The 23089-nt window shown below is 45.6% G+C and overlaps 1 protein-coding gene across 11 annotated transcripts in view; it reads left to right on the forward strand.

The window, feature by feature from the left end:
- The first annotated feature begins 1053 nt into the window (after nucleotides 1-1053).
- LGALS8 (galectin 8) overlaps nucleotides 1054-23089 on the forward strand; it is a 30494-nt gene continuing 8458 nt past the window's right edge. For 4 of the 11 annotated variants that reach the window (XM_058696245.1, XM_058696254.1, XM_058696253.1 and 1 more), the window contains exons 1-4: nucleotides 1054-1178; nucleotides 13123-13256; nucleotides 21657-21745; nucleotides 22425-22635. In XM_058696245.1, the coding sequence (XP_058552228.1) occupies nucleotides 13212-13256; nucleotides 21657-21745; nucleotides 22425-22635 (345 nt within the window). In that variant the 5' untranslated portion in view covers nucleotides 1054-1178; nucleotides 13123-13211. Of the gene's footprint in view, nucleotides 1287-1339; nucleotides 1608-10203; nucleotides 10473-13122; nucleotides 13257-21656; nucleotides 21746-22424; nucleotides 22636-23089 lie in introns of those variants that run through there. The other 7 variants (XM_058696247.1, XM_058696249.1, XM_058696246.1 and 4 more) reach the window with 7 other exon arrangements.

The raw sequence follows: 23089 nt of genomic DNA on the forward strand, positions 1-23089 counted from the left end.
TTTAAAATCGAATTTGATAGATAAAACACAACCCGCAGAAGCAGAAGTACAAATCCAAGGTAGAGTACGTCAAGGGTTAAATGCAGCTATTGAAATTGGATCCTGGACAGTGAATCAAACTTGGAAAATGAGTAGGAGAGAGAGCAAAAAGGAATAGTAAATCGGAACGTGAGTTCACAGGTATGGGATTTGTGATGAATTTCTCAATTTAAATACAAAATAATAACCAAAGCCACCGAGAAGAAAGCCCAGAGCCGGGACACCAAAACGGTCTTTCAAAACAAACGTGGATACAAATCCAGCAGAGACAAGTAGGAACGTGAGAACTTTGCGGTCCCTAACAGAAAAGAAACTGAAAGCAGCCAGCTGTCCAAGGTACATGACTTTATTTGTATTTCTGTTTTTACAGCAAACTAGTGGTCAGTGTGGGTCCTTGGGTGAGAAATCGGTCCTTTACTAAACATCTCCTCTGCTCGTTACTGTGCCCCATACTGCTGACATTTTCCCCTAGGGAGGTGTGTAATTTAGGAAACACCAACAACATACGAAGTAATTGGCGGGTGATCCACAGCGGAGGCAAGTCCATTAGACTAACCAGACGGGGCGCCCCCGGCTGGGCGCGGTCCAGCCGAACTGACCCTATCCCCCCACCATTTCACTGACACCCCAGGGTGTGCACTGGCAAAAAGGGGCGAGTCCACGTCGGGTTATCTTTCATAGCACCATCTGGACTCTGACCCACGGCAGAGGCCGGGACACCGGAGCCGGCGGAAAGCCCCGGGCCGAGGGAGCATCAGCTTTCTCCTTTCCAACCCACTTCCGTCCACTCCCACCCTGACTACGGGGCAGGGGCAGGTGGGTGCGCTCGGGAATTTGTAAAACACTCTCTGCCGTCCTTCCCCTCCGTTCGTCCCGCAGCAAGCCGGTCGCGTTCCGATCCCCGGAGGCTGTGCAGGAGGCCCGGCTGGGGGGTGGCCGCACGCCAGCAGAGCCCCGAGCACGCCCAGCAGACGGAGGCGGGGCCGACGGCGACGCCCCCGCGGCGCGCGAACCGGGAAATGGAAGCGGACTGACTCCTCTCGCTTCCCGTAGCCGCCCACGCATCCCGGGATCCCGGACGACGCGCGGCGGCGGAGAAACAGCCGGGTGCGTGGAGCGCCGGCCACGCCGATCCCGCGGTGAGTCGGACGGCGGCCATTCTCCGGGGCGGGGAGCCGCTGGGTGCTGCGGTGGGCGCGCCGGCCGAGGAGGGGATGCGGACATCGCTGTCTCCACTTCGGAGTTTGGTGGGTGGGACCTCTTGGGTGCACCCCGTCCCACCGGTCCTCTCCGCGGCAGCGTGGGGCGGGGTGGCGGGAAAGCTCCCGGGAGGGAGCGGGTATCGGGAGCCGCGGCCCTTCCCGCTGCCCCGCTGCAGACCCTCCCCACCAGGTCTGCCTTCGCACCTGCTGCCCCCCCGCCAGATTGCCCGGGGTTCTCCTGCGCCACCTTTTAAAGGACAAGTTCTGTGCGTTTAGTGACAGACCTGCTTTGCTCTCCCGGACCCTGAACACGTTGGTGCAAGATGCCGAGTCATTTGACTGCAGTGTTAAAGTTCGGAAACGGAGGTCACTTGAATTGCTTTGTCCGCAAAACATAATGATGGCTCTTTGTGAAGCGAATAAACTGCAGGACCCGTCCGTGTGGCTCCTTTGGGAACAACCGGTTTCCTGCAAGCCTGTGGCTTAAATCGGGTCACTCTCTGGTCGCGATGTAAATTATGAATGTGGCTATGGCATCTCTGTATCCTTTCCCTCTGCTCGTATTCGCGCTTCCTGAATTTTACGGAGCAGAAGGAAGAGTTTCGAGGTTTTGACTAAGGTCTAAATTAATGACAGTTTAGGGCATTCAGGTGGTAAACCAAGAAGGATGCAGTTTCTTGTTTTTCTTAATAGAAACTCATAGTTGTGGTGACTGCGTATTGTTCTTTGGTGCGATGAGAGAATTGGCGGAAGTAAAATGTAGGAAGTTTTACTTTCGTTTCTCTTTTAGTTGTGCTTGATGTCTTTAATCTTCGCCGGAGCTATTAAATGGGTACTTGTGTCAGTGGGGTGCTTTCATCTTTCAAACTGTGGCTAATGCGTAGCAACCGCCCCCTGCCCCCCGCCCCCCATAGTTTTAAGCCACAAGGAAAACTGTATCCTTGTTATTCAAGGGCTTAGACTTTTTTCTTTTTGACTAGTTTCCTTTGGAGGAGGAAGAGGAATGCCTTCTATTAAAATAAGAGCTCAAATTTATAAAGCACTTTCTTTCCATTGCTTTATTAATTCATTTAACCCTCAGGACAAACGTGTCAGGTGAATGCTATTATTTTCATTTTACCGATGAGATAAATGAGTATCTTTGGTAGTTGTACAGGACGATTTGCTATTATTTTATTTTTAGTAATAAATTCCAAGTTAGAGAATTTCTAGGAGTGTATTGTTTTAAGTTTATTATTTGGTTTATTTCTGTTTGAGCAACCTCAGGATTTGGTGGTAAAAATAAAGGACAGTTAGTGCTGATTTTACTTATCACAATTAACCTCTTCTCCTGCGTTAAGGTGCCTGCATGATCTGATAAACTGTTTCTTTTTTTATTGAATAGTAGTTGACATAGAACATTGTGTTAGTTTCAGTTGTAACATAGTGATTCAATAGTTGTATGAGGTTTATGTTTGGAAAAATGTCTATTCGGGTCTTCTGCTCATTTTTTAATCTGATTGTTTGATGTTGAGTTGTAGGAGTTTTTTATGTATTTTGGATGTTAACCCCTTATCAGATGTATTATTTGCAAATGTATTCTCCCATCCAGTAAGTTTCCTTTTTGTTAATGGTTTCCTTCACTATGCAAAAGCTTTTTATTTTGATGTAGACCCACTTGTTAATTTGTTATTAACAAAATGTGTTTTTGTTGTCCTTGCCTGAGGAGACAGATCCAAAAAAATACTGCTAAGATTGGCGTCAAAGAGCTTACTGCCGATGTTTTTTCTTTTAAGAGTTTTATGGTTTCAGGTTTTATATTTAAGTTTTTAATCCGTTTTAAGTTTGTTTTTGTGTATGGCATAAGAAAGTGGCCCAGTTTCATTCTTTGGCATGTAGCTTGTCCAGTTTTCTCACCATCATTTATTGAAGAGACTATCTTTTCTCCATTCTTGCCTCCTTTGTCATAAATTAATTGACCATGTAAGCGTGGGTTTATTTCTCCGCTCTCTGTTCTGTTCTATTGAGCTATGTGTCTGGTTCCCCCCCCCCCCCCCCCCCCCCCCCCCCCCCCCCCCCGCCATGTGTCTGTTTTTGATTATGTACTTTGGAGTGCACTTTGAAATCTGGGAGCATGGTACCTCCAGCTTTGTTGTTCTTTGTCAAGATTGCTTTGGCTATTTGTTTTTGGTTTTGTTTGTGGTTCCATACAGATTTTAGGATTGTTTGTTCTAGTTACGTGAAGAATGCCATTGGCATTTTGAAAGGGATTGCGTTGAATCTGTAGATTGCTTTGGGTAGTATGGGCATTTTGATAACATTAATTCTTCCAGTCTGTGAACATGACATATCTTTTTTTTTTTAATTTTTTTTAATGTTTATTTATTTTTGAGACAGAGAGAGACAGAGCATGAACGGGGGAGGGTCAGAGAGAGGGAGACACAGAATCTGAAGCAGGCTCCAGGCTCTGAGCTGTCAGCACAGAGCCCGATGCAGGGCTCGAACTCACGGACCATGAGATCATGACCTGAGCCGAAGTCTGACGCTTAACCGACTGAGCCGCCCAGGCGCCCCGACATATCTTTTAACTTATTTGTGTGGTCTTCAGTTTCTTTCATCAGTGCCTTGTAGTTTTGAGAGTACAGGTTTTTCACCTCAAATGATTAAATTTATTCCTAGGTACTTTATTCTTCTTGATGCGATTGTAAATGGGATTGTTAATTTCTGTTTCAGAGAGTTCATTATTAGTGTACAGAAATGCAGCAGATTTCTGCATGTTGATTTTCAGTCCTGCAACATTACTGAATTCTTTTATTCTGATAGTTTTTTGGCAGAGGCTTTAGGGTCTTTTATATGTAGTAGGTCATCTGGAAATAGTGACGGTTTTACTTCTTCCTGTCCGATTTGGATGCCTTTTATTTATTTTTTCTTGCCTAATTGCTGTGACTAGGGCTTCCAAAACTGTGATGAATAAAAGTGGTATTGGTGGGCACACTTGTTCCTGATACGGCAGGAAGAGCTTTAAGCTTTTTGCTGTTAAGTATGATATTAGCTGTAGGCCTGTATATGGCCTCTATTACATTTAGGTATGTTCCCTCTGTGCTCACTTTATAGAGATTTTTTATCCTAAGTGGATATTGAATGTAAGCTTTTTCTGTATCGAGATGTTCATATGATTTTCATTCTTCGTTTCATTAATATGGTGTATGACGTTGATTTGTGGATATTGAAACAACCTTGAATCCCCAGAATAAATCCCATTTGATCATGTGTATGATCCTTTTAATATACTGCTGAATTCAGTTTGTAAATGTTTTGTGGTGGATTTTTGCATCTATGTTCATCAGGGATATTGGCCTATAATTTTCTCTTTTTGTGTAATGTCTTTCTATGGTTTTGGTACCAGGGTAATGTTAGCCTTGTAGAATAAGTTTGGAAGTGTTCCTTCCTCTTCAGTTTTTTGGAAGAGTTTGAGAAGAACAGGTCTTAGCAATTCTTGAAATGTTGGGGTGCCTGGGTGGCTTGGTTGGTTAAGTGTCTGACTCTTGATTTCGGCTCGGGTTATGATCTCATGGTTCGTGGGATTGAGCCCCACGTTAGGCTCTGTGCTGACAGTGTGGAGCCTGCTTGGAATTCTCTCTCTCCCTCTCTCTCTGCCCCTCCCCTGCACATGCTCGCTCGCTCTCTCTCTCTCTCTCTCTCCCTCAAAATAAATAAATAAATAAAATAACCCCAATTCTTGAAATGTTTGGCAGAATTCACCTGTGAAGCTTTCTAGTATTGAATTTTTGTTTATTAGGAGTTTTTTGGTTACTGATTCAATTTCCTTACTAGTAATTAGTTTCTTCAGGTTTTCAGTTTCTTCCTGATTCGGTCTTGAAAGATTGTATCCATTTCTTGTAGGTTGTCCAATTTTTTGGCATATAATCATCCCTAGTAGTGTCTTATGATCCTTTGTATTTCTGGATATCAGTTGTAACTTCTCTTTCATTTATGATTTTGTTTTTTCGTCCCTGTCTTCTTCCTTCCTTTCTCCCTCCCCACCCCTCCCTCCTTCCTTCCCTTCCTTTCCTGCCTTCCTGCCTTCTTTCCTAGCAGGGGAGAGGGGCAGAGGGAGAGAGAGAGAATTCCAAGCAGGCTCTATGCTTAGTGTGGAGCCCAGTGTGGGGCTCAATCCCACAACCTTGGGATCATGATCTGAGCCTACATCAGGAGTCAGACACTCAACTGACTGAGCCACCCAGGTGCCCCTGTCTTTTTCTTGATGAGTCTGGTTAAAGGTTTATCTGTATTGTTTATCTTCTCAAAGAATCCTTTCATTGATCTTTACTTTTTTTGGTCTCTATTCATTTATTTCTGTTCTGATTTTTATTATTTCCTTCCTTTTACTAATTTTGTACTGTGTTCTTTTTTTCTATTTCCTTGAAGTTTAAGATTAGATTTTTTTCTTTTTTTCTTTTTCTTTCTTTTTTTTTCTTTTTTCTTGAGATAGGCTATGAACTTCCCTCTTGGAACTAGTTTTGCTGCATCCCATAGATTTTAGAATGGTGTGTTTTCATTTGTTTAAAGGTATCTTTTATTTCTCCTTTGACTTTTTTTCATTGGCCCTTTGGTTGTTTAGTAGCGTGTTCTTTGGTCTCCACATGTTTGTGGGGTTTTTTTTGTTTGTTTTCTTTTTGTAATTGATTTCTAGATTTCTAATTCCACTGTGGTTGGAAAAGTTGCTTGATATGATTTCAGTCTTCTTAAATTTATTGAGACTTATTTTGTGGCCTAACATGTGATCTTTCCTAGAGAATTTGCATGCGTACTTGAGAAGAATTTGTAATCTGCTCTTTTTGGAGGGGACGTTCTGAATGTATCTGTTCTGTCCACCTGGTCTAATGTGCCTTTCGAGGCCAGTGTTTACTTACTAATTTTCTGCCTGGATGATCTATACAATGATGTAAGTGGGGGTGTTAAAGTTCCCTACTGTTACTGTATTGCTGTTAATTTATCCTCTTGTGTTTGTTAGTATTTGCTGTATATATTTAGGTGCTTCTGTGTTGGGTGAATGAATATTTATAACTGCTACATCTTCTTGTTGGGTTGATTTATCATTATGTAATGCTCCTTTGTCTCTTGTTTCAGTCTTTGTTTTAAAAACTGTTTTGTCTGGTACAAGTATTGCTGTACCAGCTTGCTTTTCTTTCCTATTTGTGTAGAATGTGTTTTCCATCCTTTCACTTTGAGTTGGTGTGTGTTTTTAGATCTTAAGTGAGTCTCCTGTAGGCAGCATATAGACGTTGAAGAGAGTGTTTTTTTCCTTATTGCATGTTTTGTTTTGTTTTTTCCAATTCCTTATTCCCTCATTTGCTGAAGATTAATTAACCATAACATCACAGGTTTATTTTCTGTTTCTATTCTGTCCACTTGATCTGTGTGTCTATTTTTGTACCATATTGTTTCGAATACTGCAGTTTTGTAATATAACTTGAAATCTGGAATTGTGATACCTCTGGCTTTGTTTCTCCTTTTCAAGATTGCTTCAGCAATTCAGGATATTTTATGGTTTCATACAAATTTTAGGATTATTTGTTATAGTTCTGTGAAAAATGCTGTTGCTATCTTGGTAGGGATTGTGTTGAATATGTAGATTGCTTCGGGTAGCATACACGTGGTTTTTCGGTAGCATCAGCATTTTAACAACATTTGTTCTCCCAAATGTTGTTCTTCCAAATTCCACGAGCCTGGAAAGTCTTTCCATTTGTGCCATCTTCAGTTTCTTTCATCAGTTTTCAGAGTACAAGTCTTTTACCTCCTTGGTTAACTTTATTCCTTAGAGATGTTACTATTTTTGGTGCAATTGGAAATGGGAGTTTTCTTAATTTCTCTTTCTACTGTTTCATTATTAGTGTATAAAAATGCAGTAGATTTTTGTACATTGATTTGGTATCCTGTGGCCTTACTGAATTGCTTCAGCAGTTCTAGTAGTTTTTTGGTGTGGTCTCTAGGGTTTTCTATGCATAGTATTATGTCATCTGCAAATAGTGACAGGCCTTATTAACTAATTTGGGTCCCTGCTATTCTTTTTTCTTGTCTGACTGCTGTGGCTAGTACTTCCAGTACTGTGCCGAATAGAAGTGGTGACGGAGTGAACATTCTTGTCTTATTCCTGACATTAGGGGAAAACCTCTTCAGTTTTTCCCCATTTAGGATGGTATTAACTGTGGGGTTTCATATATGGCTCTTACTATATTGAGATATGTTCCATTTAAACCTACTTTATTGAGGGTTTTTCTCATGAATGGATGTTGTACTTTGTCACATATTTTTTCTGCATCCATTGAAACTACCGTATGGTTTTAATCCTTCTCTTATTGATGTGGTGTATCATGTTTATTGACTTGGGAATATTGAATCACCCTTGTATCCAAAAGTAACTTCCATTTGATCGTAGTGAATGATTTTTTCAATGTATTGTTGGATTTGATATGCTAATATTTTGTTGAAGATTTTTGCATCTGTGTTCATCAGAGATGTTGACTTGTAGTTCTCTTTTCTTGTGATATCTTTATTTGGTTTTGGTATCAGGATAATGCTGACCTCATAGAATGAATTTGGAAGTTTTTCTTCCTTTTATCTTTTTTGGAATAGTTTGAGAATAGGTAGCAACTCTTCTTTAAATGTTTGGTAGAATTCACCTGCGAAGCCATTTGGTCCTGGACTTCTCTTTATTGGGCGTTTTTAATTTTCAGATTCAGTTTCATTGCTAGTAATCGGTCTATTCAAATTTTCTATTTCTTCTTCAATTTAGGTAGGTTATGTGTTTCTAGGAATTTATCCATTTCTTCTAGCTTGCCTAATTTGTTGGCATATAGTTTTTCATAATATTGTCTTACAATCCTTTGTATTTCTGTGTTGTTGTTTTTTCTCCTCTTTCATTTCTGATTTTTTTGGTCTTACTTAATGAGTCTGGGTAAAGGCATATCAATTTTGTTGATTTTTTCAAAGAAAAGATCAGCCCCTGTTTTCACTAATCTGTTCTATTGGTTTTTTAAGTTTCTGTATCCTTTGTCTCTGCCGTAATCTTTATTGTTTCCTTCCTTCTGCTGGTTTTGTTTTTTTTTTCTTCATAGTTCCTTGAGGTTTAAGGTTAGATTGCTTAGTTTGTTTTTTTCTTTTTAATGTTTATTTATTATTTTGATAGAGACAGAGAGAGCAAGTGCAAGTGGGAGAGGGGCAGAGAGAGAGAGGCAGACACAGAATTCAAAGCAGGCTCCAGGCTCTGAGCTATCAACACAGAGCCTGACATAGGGCTCAAACTCATGGACCACAATATCGTGACCTGAGCCAAAGTCGGACATTTAACTGACTGAGGCACCAGGTCCCCCTAGATTGTTTAATTTTTGATTTTTCTTCCTGAGGTAGGCCTGTATTGCTCTAAACTTCCCTTTTATAACTGCTTTTGCTGCATCCCAAAGATTTTGGACTGTGTGTTTTCATTTTCATTTGTGTCCATGTATATATTTTTTTATTTCCTCTTTGATTTTTTTTTTATTGACCCATCCAGTGTTTAGTAGCATGTTTTAACTTCCATGTATTTGGCTCTTTCCACATTTTTTCTTGTGGTCAACTTCTAGTTTCACCGAAACTAGAAGAAAAGCTGCATGGTATGATTTTGATCTTTTTTAATTCATTGATGCTTGTTTTGTGGCCTGACATGTGATCTGTTGTTGAGAATGTATACTTGAAAAGAATGTGTTTTCTGCTGGTTTACGATGGAATGCTCTGATGTCTGTTAAATCCATCTGGTCCAACGTGTCATTCAAAGCCACTGTTCTCTTGTTGATGTTCTGTTCGGATTATCTGTCCATTGATATGAGTGGGGTGTTCAAGCCCCTACTACTATTGTATTACTATTGATTAGTTCCTTTATGTTTGTTATGAATGGTTTTATGTATCTGGGTGCTTCCATATCAGGTGCATAAGTATTTATAATTGTTATATCTTCTTGTTGGGTTGTCCCCTTTATGATTATATAGTATCCTTATTTGCCTCTTGTAGTCTTTGTTTTAAAGTCTGTTTTGACCAATATAAGTGTTGCTACTCTGGCTTTCTTTTTAAATCTGTTTGCATGATGTTTCTCCGTCCCTTTACTTTTAGCTTGCATGTGCCTCCTTCTATTGCGAATGATAGCCTTGCTTGATAGAGTATTATTGGCTGCAGATTTATTTCCTTGCAGCACTTTGAATATATCATTCTACTCCCTTCTGGCCTGCATGGTTTCTGTTGAAGGATCAGCTGATAGCCTCATGGGGTTCCCCTTGTATGTAACTGTTTTCTTTTGCTGCTTTTAAAATTCTCTTGTTGTCACTACCTTTGTGCCATTTTAATTACTATGTGTCTTGGTGTGGACCACTTTGGGTTGATTTTCTTGGGGCTCTCTGTGTCTCCTGGATCTGGATGTCTGTTTTCTTCCTGGATTTGGGAAGATTTCAGCTATTATGTCTTCAAATAACACTTCTGTCCCCTGTTTTCTCGCTTTCCTTCTAGGATTCCTATAGTATGAATGTTGAGCTTGATGGAGTCACTGAGTTCCCTGTTCTAATTTTGCATAATTTGTTTCTTTCAACTGCTCAGCTTGATTACTTTCCATTACTCTCTCCTCTAGGTCATTGATTCATTCTTCTGCTTTGGTACTCTACTATTTATTCCATTAGTGTATTTTAATTTCATCTATTGTGTTCCTCATCTTCGATTGTTTTTTTGTTTTTTTGTTTTTTGTTTTTTTAAATCTCTGTTCAGTGTCTGTCTGACATCCTCCACTTTCCTCCTCAAGTCAGGTGTGTACTTTATGGCCATTACTTTGCATTGTCTATCTGGCATATTGTCTCCCTTTTGCTTAGGTCTCCCCTGTGGTTTTGTCCTACTCTTTTGTTTGGAACATATTCATCTGTCTCCTCATTTTGTCTAACTCTCTGGGTCTGTTTCTTTGTGTTAGGAAAGTCTCCTACATTTCCTGCTCTTGAAAATCATGGCTTTATGAAGAGGAGCTCCTGTTCACTGAGGGGTATCGTGTGTGTTGCATGCACCCTGCTGTTGTGGCTGAGCCACTTTTGACTTCAGCCCATTCATTTGCAGTGGCTGTCTTTGCCGGCTGCGGACAGCGTTTGGTCCCTGTGGTGTTAGTGGACCAGTCTCGGGCTGCCTTGGGCTTGAGTTGAGTCAGAGCAGGCATTTGCCAGAGATGCAGTAGCTCCGAACTTCAGGGTGAGCCGTCTGCGTTGTTCCCTGAGAAGCTTTAGTTGGTGGGTGGGGTCTGCAGTCAGAGCAGGTGTCTGCCCCCAGCCCACTGCTGGGTCCACAGTCAGACTGGTGTGTGTGGTAATCGTCCCCTCTCCCCAAGGCGGGAGTCACTTTGGAGTGGTGCTGGCCCCCGTTGGGGCTGCTTGCACATGGCCAGGCTTGTGGCCCTGGTTTGAATGGGCTCCAGCCCAGAGCGTATCGGAGGGGGTGGACCCCCAACATGGGGGCTAGAGGGGTGCGGTGGGGCAGTGGTGTTAGCAAGGTTTGCCTGCTGCTGGTTTTCTCGCAGGAGAGGTCCTGAAGCAGAATGAGGCAGGCCTGGCTAGGAGGGGCAGATTCCTGAAGCAGTGGAAGCACCTCAGGTGGTGAATGTCAGCACAGCTTTGGCTCCCACAGGTGGCTGTGTGTTTATGCAGGGTGGGGAGAGGGAAATAGTGCTCACCAGGGTCTTTGCTCCTGGAGCAGTACCCTGTTGATCTCTGTTCCTGCTGGATGTGCTCTGAGATGAGTGAATACATCTCCCATGTGCCTCAGGCATTTTTCAAATTGCTGCTTATCTAGGCAGTATCTCTGGGCTGTTTGTTGAGCCATTTCTTTAAGGTCAAGGATTCAGCTTCTCTCCCTCCCGGCTTTCCCATAGCTGAGCCCACTGATTTTTAAAATTCCAGGTTTAAATCCCACTGGTTGTATGAACTCACAAAATCTAGCCCCTCCGGTTTTCAAAGCCAGATGTTACGGGGATTTGTCTTCCCTGTGCGGTCTTCTTGGTGTGATAGTCCGTTTCCCTTCTCTGCACCTGTGGGTTCCTCCCTCCTGGACTGTGTGTTTAGCTTTCCACTGTGTCTCCACCCTTCCTACCCTCTTCTGTGTGGTCTTTTTTCTTCCTTTAGTTGCGGAGTTTGTTCTGCCTTTGGGCCATTTTCTGTTTTATGCTGATATGAATGTTATCTGGGAACACCGTGAACTTAGGGTCCTCCTACTCCACCGGCTTCCCACAGTCCTCTACCTTGTGTGTTTTTGTTTTTGTGTTTTGTTTTGAAATCCATTCAGCCATCCTAAGCCTTTTGATGAGCATTTAGTCCATTTACTTTTTTAAAGTAATTATTGACAGGTATGTATTTATCGCCATTTTGTTGATGGTTTTCTGGTTGATTTTACAGTTCTCTTGCTCTCTTCTCCTGTGACTTTATGACTTTCTTTCATGTTATGTTTAGATTCCTTTCTGTTTTTTTTGGTAATTTCTTGCATTTTCCCTTGGCTGATGTTCTCACTGTTCATTCGCTCTTCTCCCTGGTTCAGTAAGCATCTTTTCGACCATGACTTTGAACTCTTTATTGGGTACATTGTTTTGTTTCATTCTTTTTCTGAAGTTTTGTTCTTATGTTTGGAACATACTGTTCTGTCTCGTTTTGCCTAACTCTGTGTTTGTATGTATGAAGTAGTTCAGCTCTGTCTCCTGGTCTTCTTGTTCTTGAAGGAGCGGCTTTATGTGGATGTCCTATGGGGCATAGACACGCGCTCCCCCTTGGCCACCAGAGCCAGCTGCTCCAGGGTTCTCCCCTGCGGCAGGGCTACGACTGTGTACGTGCTCTGGTGGGCAGGGCTGGCCTCCTGCCCCTCTGGCTGTTGGGCCTGGCTGAACCGCTTCAGGTTGCTCTGCTGGGCAGGGTCACTGTCCTGTTGGCAGCAAGGCCATGCTGAGACATAAGGTTATGTGGGGCTCTCAGCAGTGTGCACCCCCTGACATGAGCAGTCTAGAAAGCGGATTCCAAAATGGCCTCCACCAGGATCAGCATGGCAGAATGAGAGAGCAAAATGACTGCCGCCGGTGTCTCGGTTCCCGGGGAGAGGCCCAGCTGTCCTAGCTTCTCTCGCAGATGCTCCAAGGTTAATAAGTGGGTCTCCTTCACCTCTGGTCTGTGTGTTTTTTGGTCTGGTATTTTTGTATTGGTTTCTGGGCCGAGGGAGTCTTCACACAGGCCCTTCAAGAATGGGTTTTCCTTCCCCTATAGTTCTATAGTTTTCATGGGTGATTCCCTGTTGGTTCTGAAAGCCAGCTGTTTTGGGGGCCGGGCCATCTGTGCAGGATGGAAGGGTTGGGGTGCCTGATGTGAGCTTGAATCTCTGACTCCTCTGGGAAAATTTCCGTGCCTTTGAGATCTGTCTGGACTGTGGAATGCCGTTGCCTGGGGTGTGGTTTTTCCATTCGTGAGGCTGTATCTCTGCCTCTTCTTGCGCAGGCTCTGTTCATCCAGATCCCAGGCCCCCTTCAAAAGGAGGTAGTCCATGTGTAGCAGTAGAGTCGCTGTGTCCGTGGGAGGGGGTGAGCTCAGGATCTTCCCGTGTGGCCATTTTGAGCCCTCTCCTCTACTAATGTATATTTTAAGTCACTGTTTCCTGTTTCCTGCTGATAATCCCAAATTGTTTGGCGTGTAAGTACACGAGGGAAGGTACTTCCCTGATCTGATCTGGGGGTCAGATCGTTGATGGTAATAGCAACCTGTTGTTTGGTAACTCCCAGTAAACTAATATAACTTAAACTTGGAGTCAGTTACGATATGAAGAAAAACGATGCATGCTAATTTTTCTTTCCCTCTGTTTTGATTTTACACAGGACAGGTGCCTTCGATTCAATCTGAGAAGTCTTAAAACCTTCGAACATACGTAGAATAGAGACCTGAATCAACGATAAGGTGGAAAAGAATGATGTTGTCCCTAAACAACCTGCAGAATGTCATCTATAACCCGGTAACTGATTCCTATGAAATCACTTTTTATCTGTGGCAGGATGTAGAGCAAATCCAATTGGATAGTAATTATCTATTCCTGGGGAGGGGAGACCATCAAATTCAATGAACGTGTATGGAAAGTACCCACTGTGTGAGAGGGACTGTGCCGGTTGCTGACCGAAAAACAGATACGGCCCTTGGAGCTCGGTGTCTGGTGGAGGACAAAGGCACAGTGACCGTACAGGGTGGTGAGAACGTGTTCTGAAGGGAGAGCATGGGGTCTGGTGGAGGGAAGCTGACTTTGGTGCTGGGAAGATCATCACAAGACAATATTTTAAAGGAAAATGGATTCATTGCTCTAAAAGTTTTTAATTTTCTTTCTTAATTAGACCCTGGTCATGAGAAGTAAATGTCTCAGCTTTTCCCTTGCCTTTCAAATACTGCTTCGTACTTGAGCAGGGAAAAGGCCAAAAGCTAGTGGCAAGATGGAGAAAGAGAAGAATGAGAGTCTTGTGGTTCAAGGGCCCCAGGGACTGCAGTTGCTGGAACTTTCAGTGTATGTCCTTGGAAATAATGAACGGGTTTTAGTTTTACGTGGTGATTAAGAGTCTTCAGAAATGTCTAGTTTCCACATAGATGAAGCTGGATCCTGAATTTAGGTCTAAGATAGAGTTACTTTTTTTTTTTTTTTTTTTTTTTTAAATAACCCCCTGTCCCCAGAGACTCGTGGGCAAGAGAGGGACGGTGAGGGTCCCCGAAGCATGACCCTGACCCGGTCTCATTTTCTTGTTATTCACTTTGTAGTTGTAACTCTTTTTCTTAACCTAAGCTTTGACGTCATTGTGCAGAATGAGGTACCATCGCCGCATCAAGCAAAACTCAGTTTTAGAAGAAATAGCCTTAAATAGTACTGGCTTCGAAAGGAAGACTGACTGAATTTGAAGTCAGTGAGACATTTAAAATGCTTTTCTGGATCCCAGAGTTCAAAACATCTCAAGGTTGTAGACTGACTTTCTGCAAAGATTAAAAAAAAAAAAAATGCTGCCTGTCAAGGGTGACCGAAGTACCGTGTTGGCTCCGGCCTGGAGGGGGAGGGATGGTCAGGTTACACTCCTCAGTTCTGCGCTTCAGTAAGATGACTTCTGTGAACGTTACTCCGAAAGCAGTTTTGCAGGTTAACGTGCGCACGCATCTTGATGCGAGCACACGGACAGTTCCCGATTTTCTGGGGTTAGCACAGGCGGCTCTAGGGTTGAACCACATCGACGCTGACGTTCATTTCCTGAGGAAGGGCCTGGGGAAGTGGTGCTGCCCCAGGGCAGGAAATGCAGCCAGGGCTCCCAGAAGGCCTTGCTGCCGTTCTGAGCATGGTTCGTGGTGACAGTGTCCCAAAGCAGATAATTTTGGCAGATGGCATATGTACGTATATATATGTATATGTATAGTCTCTTCTCAAAGCAGAAAAGGATGGAGGTAGAAAGATTGAACTTAATAGCAAAAATGACATTGAGCTCTGTCTTTAAATTTCATTTCTTTTTTTAAAATTTTTTTTTTCAACGTTTTTTATTTATTTTTGGGACAGAGAGAGACAGAGCATGAACGGGGGAGGGGCAGAGAGAGAGGGAGACACAGAATCGGAAACAGGCTCCAGGCTCCGAGCCATCAGCCCAGAGCCTGACGCGGGGCTCGAACTCACGGACCGCGAGATCGTGACCTGGCTGAAGTCGGACGCTTAACCGACTGCGCCACCCAGGCGCCCCCTTTAAATTTCATTTCTTAAATACTCGCAGCGCCGAGCACGCACACTCGGCTCCAGCTCTCCCTCAGGGTTTTGACTGATCACTAACAAAATAACCGTAACGCAAGAAAGTAGTGTTTTCGAAGGCTAGCTTGTGCAGTATCCCAGCTGATTACCTTAAAATCTCAGGAATTTTAGCAGCGGCTCAGATTGGCTGTTGTGAGTTAATAGGCCACTTGTAACCATTCATTCCACCTGGCGCTCAAAAGCTCACCATTCCGCTCTCCTTCGGAAGCTCGCTTCCACATTATCTTTTTCTCCTTTGTCCCTTACCATTTGACCTGACATCCTTTGTCCCTTACCCCTTACCATTTGACCTTAAAACAGTAAAATCTTTTAACCTCCGAGGTCCCTTCCAGCCTCTGTTCCCTTGTTCTTCCCTTGCTGGTCCCGGTCCTGAGAGCGTCAGCGTCTGTTTCTGCGGACTTGATGTCCTCACCACAGCTCTGCCCTCTGGTTTTCGTTTTTGTTGTTTTTTCACTCTTTCTTAAATTTTTTTCAACTCTTTCTTAATTTCTTTCTTGTCTTCACTAGTTGTGTCTTTTGCTTTCTCTTTGTGTCTTTCCTGATCATCGTCAGACCTTTTGAGCGTGTACACAGTGTATAAATTGTTCCGGCCTTTTACCTGAGGCTCCCGCTTCTTAGACTTAGTTCAAAACCAAAGTCGTGTCTTCCTCCCTGGATCGGCTCCCCTCTCTCGGGTTTGTTTCCGTTTCTGTCCGTGTCTTTCTGTTGTTTCACTTCTGCTGTTCCCGTGCCGCCAAGCCCCGCATAGTTTGAACAGAAGCTGCGTTCAGAATTTCATTTCATTTGTGTCAAACCTCAGTGGCTTTTCCTTTATCATCATTGTTTTTTTTTTTTTTTTAATTTTTTTTTCAACGTTTTTTATTTATTTTTGGGACAGAGAGAGACATAGCATGAACGGGGGAGGGGCAGAGAGAGAGGGAGACACAGAATCGGAAACAGGCTCCAGGCTCTGAGCCATCAGCCCAGAGCCTGACGCGGGGCTCGAACTCACGGACCGCGAGATCGTGACCTGGCTGAAGTCGGACGCTTAACCGACTGCGCCACCCAGGCGCCCCTTATCATCATTGTTTTTAAAATCTGAAGAGAGTATGTGTAAATCATTTGTAAGAATTCAAAGAGTATTTGAGGGTTTCACGAACACATAAAATTGCCATCTACCCTGTGCTCAGTTCCCCTCCCTGAGGGCAGTCACATTCAGCAGGTTTTGTAGATCCTTCCTGAGAACACACGTGAGTGTCCGAGCGTGCGTGTTGTGTGTATCACTTCATAGATCCTGTTTGCTTCCGCATCTGGGTCGTACAGTAGGATCCCCCGTTTTACCGAGTGCTTCGCACAGAGCGAGGGCTCGTGGCAGCTCGCTTTTCCAACAGCATTTGCTCTCTTTTGCTCTCTTCGTGTCTCTGTGTCACAGTTTGGAGATTCTGGCAATATTTCAGACTTTTTCATTATTATCATATTTGTTATGGCGATCGGTGATTACAGCTTCCTGAAAGCTCAGATGATGGTTTGCTTTTTTTAGCAATATTTTTAAGTTAAGGAATGCACTTTTTTAAAGATACAATGCTATTGCACACTTAATAGACTACAGTATAATGTAACCATAACTTTTTTTTTTTAAGTTTATTTTGAGAGAGAGAGAGCATGCACAAGCAGGGGAGGGGCAGGGAGATGAGAGAGAGAATCCCAAGCAGACTCTGTGCAGTCAGCTCAGAGCCCGATGTGGGGCTCGAACCCACGAACTGCAAGAACATGACACAAGCTGAAATCAAAAGACGCTTAACTGACTGAGCCACCTAGATACCCCGAAACAACTTTTTTATGCACTGGGAAACCAAAAAATTTATCTGAATAGCTTTATTGCAGTGTTCACTTTATTGAAGCGGTTTAGAAACTGAACCCACAATATCTCCGAGGTATGCCTGTATATAAACTGTTGTGTATGCGACTTTTTTCCATTTGATACATTTTGGAGAGACTGGCACACTTATAGCTTCTCACTTATTTTCATGGCTGCATAATTGGGCCACTGTATGGATATACTATAACTCCTTTAACCAATTTCCATTAAGGGACTGTTTCCTTTTGTGATTGTATCTAGTGCTGTGATGTACATCCCAGTATATGCGTCTTTAAGCATACGTGCCAGTATTTTATAGGATAAATCTGTAAAAGCGGAATCACTGGGCCAAAAGATATGATTGCCATTTCATTATCTTTTTTTAATCTTCCTTATTTTGCCGTGTCCGAGATGTTGACAGTCTTCCCGTATCGAAAGGACTTCCCTGATATGAGTGTCCAGCCTGACCGATCGATCGTTCTCTCCTTTCTCTCTCATTGGCTGCATCAAGGTCTCCGACACACACCCCATTGTGATGATTCACTGGCACAGTCCTGCTCACGGCTGTGATTTACTATAGTGAAGTGATAGCAAAGTCATAAAGGGAGAGGCACCTGGGGCAAAGTCTAAGGAGGACCAGGCGCAAGGTCCCATGGGCCCTCTCTCAGTGGAGTCACCCAAGATGGACTTAAATCCCCCAGCAGCAAGCTGTCACGGTGCATGTGAAACGTCGCCTACCGGGGAAGCTCATCAGAGAGTCACTGCCGGGAGATCGTATCTGGGGCCGGTCTCGCAGACTGCTTCTGCCTAGCACGTACCGAAATTCCAGACTCCTGGAAGGAGAGCAGGTTTTTAGCATAAACTGGATTGTTTGCACACAGTTTGCGAACAGGAGACCACCCTTTTCCGTGTGGGTGGTGGGTGCTGTCCCCAAATCCAAGTTCCTAGACACCAGCCAAGGGCCAACCTCGTAAGGAGGCCACCTTTCAAGGACAGCAGTCAGTTCTGCTTTGTTCCCTTTTCTGCACACTCCCTCGCTTTACAAACCCATCGAGGCTTTGCCCCTGACTTTTCCTTCCTCTCAGTTTATCTACCTGGATATCGTTAATAATCACCTCTGCTCTGACTTTAGAGCATGAGTTCTGGCCCTTCACTTAACTTGTGCTGAATCTCCCACTCTGTTCAGTCATACAGGCTCTTTCTTAGATGTCCTGTTGAGCCGTCGCACGGGAAGCGTTCAGAACTAAACTCCTCATCATCCTTCTGAATCTGTTTCCTCCCCAGTTTCACCATTTTAGTTGGTGGCCCGATATAGATGGTTTCCTTTGAAATATCTCTCGTACCTCGCTCTTCCTCTCCCCGATCGCAGTGTCTGCTGCCATCAGCCTGGATTATATTTTCTCCTTATGCCAGGCTTCCTGCAAGTAGCCAGTCTCCCAGATAACCCCTGCCCTCCGGCACATTTTTACCCCCCTGGACTGTTGTTCCTAAACCCCATTTTCATTATATCATCCTTTTTGTTTTTAACATATTTAAAAAAATTGTTTTCATGTTTGTTTAGAGAGAGAGTGTGAGTGGGGGAGGGGCAGAGAGAGAGAGAGAGAGAGAGAGGATCCCAAGCAGGTTCCACCACTGTCAGCGCAGAGCCTGGGGCGGGGCTCGAGCCCCTGGGAGATCATGACCTGAGCAGAAATTAAGAGTCCCACGCTTAAGCAGTTGAGCCACACAGGTACCCCTCCCTCGTTGTATCTCTCTAAAATCTGACCCTGCCTGTCTGGCACTGCTCCCTTGCTGCTTACTCTCTAGCAGACATGTTTTATCTTTCCTGCCTCTCTGCTTTTGTAAATGGACATTTCTACCCGAACTGGCTTTCTCCTCCTAAGCTCCCAGCTCAAATCACACCTCCACCATAAAGTGTCTCTGGGCAGCTCGGAACTCTTTATACACTTTTCTGAAGCACTGATTTGGCACTGGCTTACCACCCCATATTTTAAGCCGTTGAGTCAGTCGTGGTTTGTAGTTGCGAGCATAAAAGCCAGCCTCTAAGCAGAGATGATTAATTTATTAATTGCTAAACTAAGATGTATCAAATGAGACTGCGTGGTTCTCCGGATCGCTGGTAGGTTTGAAGAACCGGACTTGGCGAGGCCTGGTCACGGACCACGTCCAAAGTCCCGCCTGAAGTGTTTCCGCCGAGACCTCTGGCGCCACCCCTGGACACAGGTGGTACTGGCAACACCGCCAGCGCCTCGTCTGCGCCTGCGCGTGGCCGCTGCCCGCTGGCGGAGCGAACGCCGCCTCATGGCGGCTTCTGGGCCCTGGCTCCAACTTGGAGTCTGAGGCGGGGCTACTGAGTGACCGGGTTTCGTCGTACACCCTTGCCGCTCGCTGCAGTCTGGGTGAGGCTGAATGTTCGCAGGTGGAGAGGCTCTTCCAGTCGTGGAAGGAGACTGTGGTTCTGAACGGCCAGAGGGTCATGTTTCTCCTCTGCTTCTCCTTCCGCGGGTGTCTGACTTCTTCCCGGCTGTTCTAGGAGCGCCTCACGGATGGGCCGTCGTGCGTCTTTCTAGCTGGAGTCCACCCACGACCGTCGTGTGGAGCGACACTGAATAACCCTGAAACAGGCGAAGCGGGATGAGTCAGGAAGTTTTGGGAGAAAACACTAAACTCAACGAGTGGGGCTTAAGCTTCTGGTATCGTCTCCGGAGCCATCGTAACCGTGTTTTAATTTTTTTCCACATAAATTATTTGCGAAGCATCAAAGCTTGAAGTTGCCTACAAAGTCATGCCCTTCTCGCTTTTCAGAGGAGCAGTTTTGAGTTGAGTCTGTGGGCTGCAGGGCATTTTGTGTTACGTGGCCCAAGTCCCTCGAGAGTTACATCATTTAGCGTGGTCTCCCGAGCAGAAAGCGTTCGTCCAGATGCCGAACACAGCAAGGGACTAAAATGTTCAGCGCTGTTGTTTCTTAGACTGAAACAACTGAGTAACGATTGTGAAGAACTTACTAGCAGTGATGGGAATAGATTATTGGTCTCAGAAAGCCCTTTCCAACCCTAAAATTATGCAACAAAACTTGCGGTTATAAAAACATAAACGCTTATTTTCGGGAAAATATAAAAATACAGGATGAAAAACACAATCCCGTCCCTCAAGAAAACTATTAACATTTTTGGCTTATTTCTTTTTTTAATGTTTATTATTAACTTAGTTGGGATCAAACCGTGTGTAGTTTTGTCGGCTCTGTTCTCACTAATATTATCCCTAACATTTTTGCATTATTAAACATTCTGCATCAATAGAATTTGAACAGGCGTAAGACTTGAAGCGACAAAAGCAGGTCTCAGTTTATTAAGAGACTTACGCCGTGGAAGGGAATCCGCCGCGGCCCAGAAGATCAGTGTGCGAGCGGAGTGCCTTTCACGTTCTCTGCACAAAACCCACGGCTTTGACGGGCGGCTGCGGCCACACCGTGCACATCTGGGGGGTGTTCTTGGGTGTGACGGGCGCCGCTCGTCTCAGCCGCCCTGCCCGCTGCGTCTGCCGTGATGCCAGATGCTCGCCGGCCTCGGTTACTTCCGGTTTTCATTCATCTCTGCTCGTCGGTTAAGGCCACGACCCGCGCCGCTCGTCCTGCGTGTGGGGCTGCCAGAACCCCGGCACCGGGCCGGTGGGAGCTCGTTCGTCTGACCTCGGTCCTGGGGGTGTAAAGGAGCCGGCCCGCCCCGTGCAGCTCACGGGCCGGGCGGGGTGTTCGGTGCCACGGCCCAGGGTCCGGAAAGGGCTCCACGGAGGAGACCGCGCTTGAGGCGAGAATTTCAGCTTAGGAGCCACCAATCCACAACCACTTGGATGTGCCCGCTCTTGTTTTAGGCCTCAGCTCTTGGCGACCGGCTACCTAGGAGAGGTTGTAGCATGCGTGTCACAACTCGGGGAAGCTTGGCGGGAGGTATGATGGGGTCTGGCCGGCTTGGCTTGCTCCGACGTTCCCGAGTGGAAGAGGGTGGGGGTTGTGATGCCGCGGACGCAGCCAGTGGACGGGGAGCATGGTGGGGCCACCCCTGCGGAAGGGGAGCGACAAGATCTGATGGTGTGTCCGTCCCCAGACAAAGAGGTGGGGCTCCGGGTGATGAGGGGGCAAGAGGAGACACGGATACCGTGTCGAACCCAAGCCCGGGACCGGGTCAGGCGCGGCGGCGGGGGGGTGGGGGGGATGCTGCTGCTGCTGCGTCCGGAGAGGCCACAGGCGCCCAGGGTCATCCTGGCTCGTGGTTCTGGTTTCCAGCAGGGCCGGTGAGCTGTGGGCGGGAGGCCTGGCAAGGATTAGACACCCCCATCCCAGGTGTGGGGGAGGGGCTCATCTGGTGCCCCTCTACAAGCGGCCGGTGAGTGTCCCGGTCTCCATCAGTGTGGGCACGGGACCTGGTGTGGTCTCGTCCTGCCGTCGGGATCATCCATGTAATGTTAGGAAAAGGGGAGGGGGAGGGGACCTGACTTCCAGCACGTTGTTTTTTCTAGATCATAATTGTCCTATTAAGTATCTTATTTCACAAAGCCCCCGGCCAAATAAAATGTTCTGTGAACTTTTAGCTGTGTCTTTTCCCACAGAACTCAGGTGTATAGATATTGTCACTATCTCGGCTGTTTCAGCAGTGATTTGGAAAATGCTAGATTCTGAGCAGATTTGTATGCGGACTTTCAAAATGTAGTCTTCCCGTTTTGTTTATGTAAACGTACATTTGTTACAATCATTTTTCTAGGTAATCCCCTATGTCGGGACGATTCCTGAGCAGTTGGAGCCTGGAACTTTGATTGTGATACGTGGGCATGTTCCTTGTGATTCGGACAGGTAAAAACCATGGTGTGAGATGGAGGAAGTGACTAAGCTGTCTTCTCGTGACTGTGGAACAACCACAGAAACTGATGCGGGGGAGACCATTTTGATACTCTTGAGGCCAAGGTGCCGAGGAGACTGGAATGAAGACCGAAATCAAAAAACTTGAGTTTTTCATTTTATTGTTCGAAGTGTGGTTGGAATATGATCAGATACACGGTTAATGACAGGGACTGTGGTCAGACGCCAGGGACGAGGTCTGGTTGCCGTCTAACACCCCCACGGCATCTCTGAAGATCGATTTCGGGCTGTTTTGTCTGATGCTCGCTTTGGGCACAAATTGCGGACTAGGCGGCATCAGGGCCGGGCCAGCTCTCTGTGGCTGATGCCCGGGTAACAGTGGTTTAAATAAGCGAAAGTGAAGTCTGAAGGAGAAAGCCCAGACATTTCCAGGTAACTCCGTCATCTAGAGAAGCAGGCTTCGGGGTCACCGTTCTCCTGTCCCCAGGGCGAGGTCCTTCCTGTTTCTCCTGGCTCGCGGCAGCTAGAAACCCGGCCCTCACTTCCATGTTCTGGGTAGCTGGGTGGGTGCGCGGGGGTGAGTCGCGGGTCACTCAGCTCGCCAGGCCTCCAGCTGCAGCCCGCCTCCTGGCTGCCCGCGACCCTCCCTCCTCACTCCTCCTCACTCCCGCAGGTTCCAGGTGGATCTGCAGTGCGGCAGCAGCGTGAAGCCCCGCGCCGACGTGGCCTTTCATTTCAATCCACGCTTCAAGTGGTCCGACTGCATCGTCTGCAATACTCTGAAAAATGAAAAATGGGGATGGGAGGAGATCACCTACGACACGCCTTTCAAAAAAGAAAAATCTTTTGAGATTGTGATTATGGTGTTGAAAGACAAATTCCAGGTGGGTTTGGGAGAATGAAGGTAATGAGAAGCGGCACCCAAGGCAGGCTTGCACGTTGGCGAACCCGCCCTTACGTTACTTAAGTCAAGAGAAGGAGTGGCTTTATCGTTTTGCCCTGAAGTAGGGGCGCGGCGGGTACCTAAGTGTGAGCTGGGACGCAGCTTCTGCCTGCGCCTCGTGGCATCCGGAATTGTGGGGCCGGGGCCTCCAGACCTCTTTGTGTGGCATTTCTGCTGCACAGCCGAGCTTACTTCTGAATTGGTGCAGAGCTGTATCAATTGTGGGAGAGTAAACTGTGGTCACCGTCACCCGGGGAGGGGGTTGGGAATCTGGAACTAACATCGACGGGGAATCCTGCCCCAAGTCCTTCAGGATCGTGAGATTCTAGATCCAGAGTTCTTAGAAGTGCCACTGCTGGCTTCATCGAGCGGTCTAGACACAGTGCTCATAGTGC

The sequence above is a fragment of the Neofelis nebulosa genome, chromosome 13 (assembly GCF_028018385.1).
Source record: "Neofelis nebulosa isolate mNeoNeb1 chromosome 13, mNeoNeb1.pri, whole genome shotgun sequence".
NCBI lineage: Eukaryota > Metazoa > Chordata > Mammalia > Carnivora > Felidae > Neofelis > Neofelis nebulosa.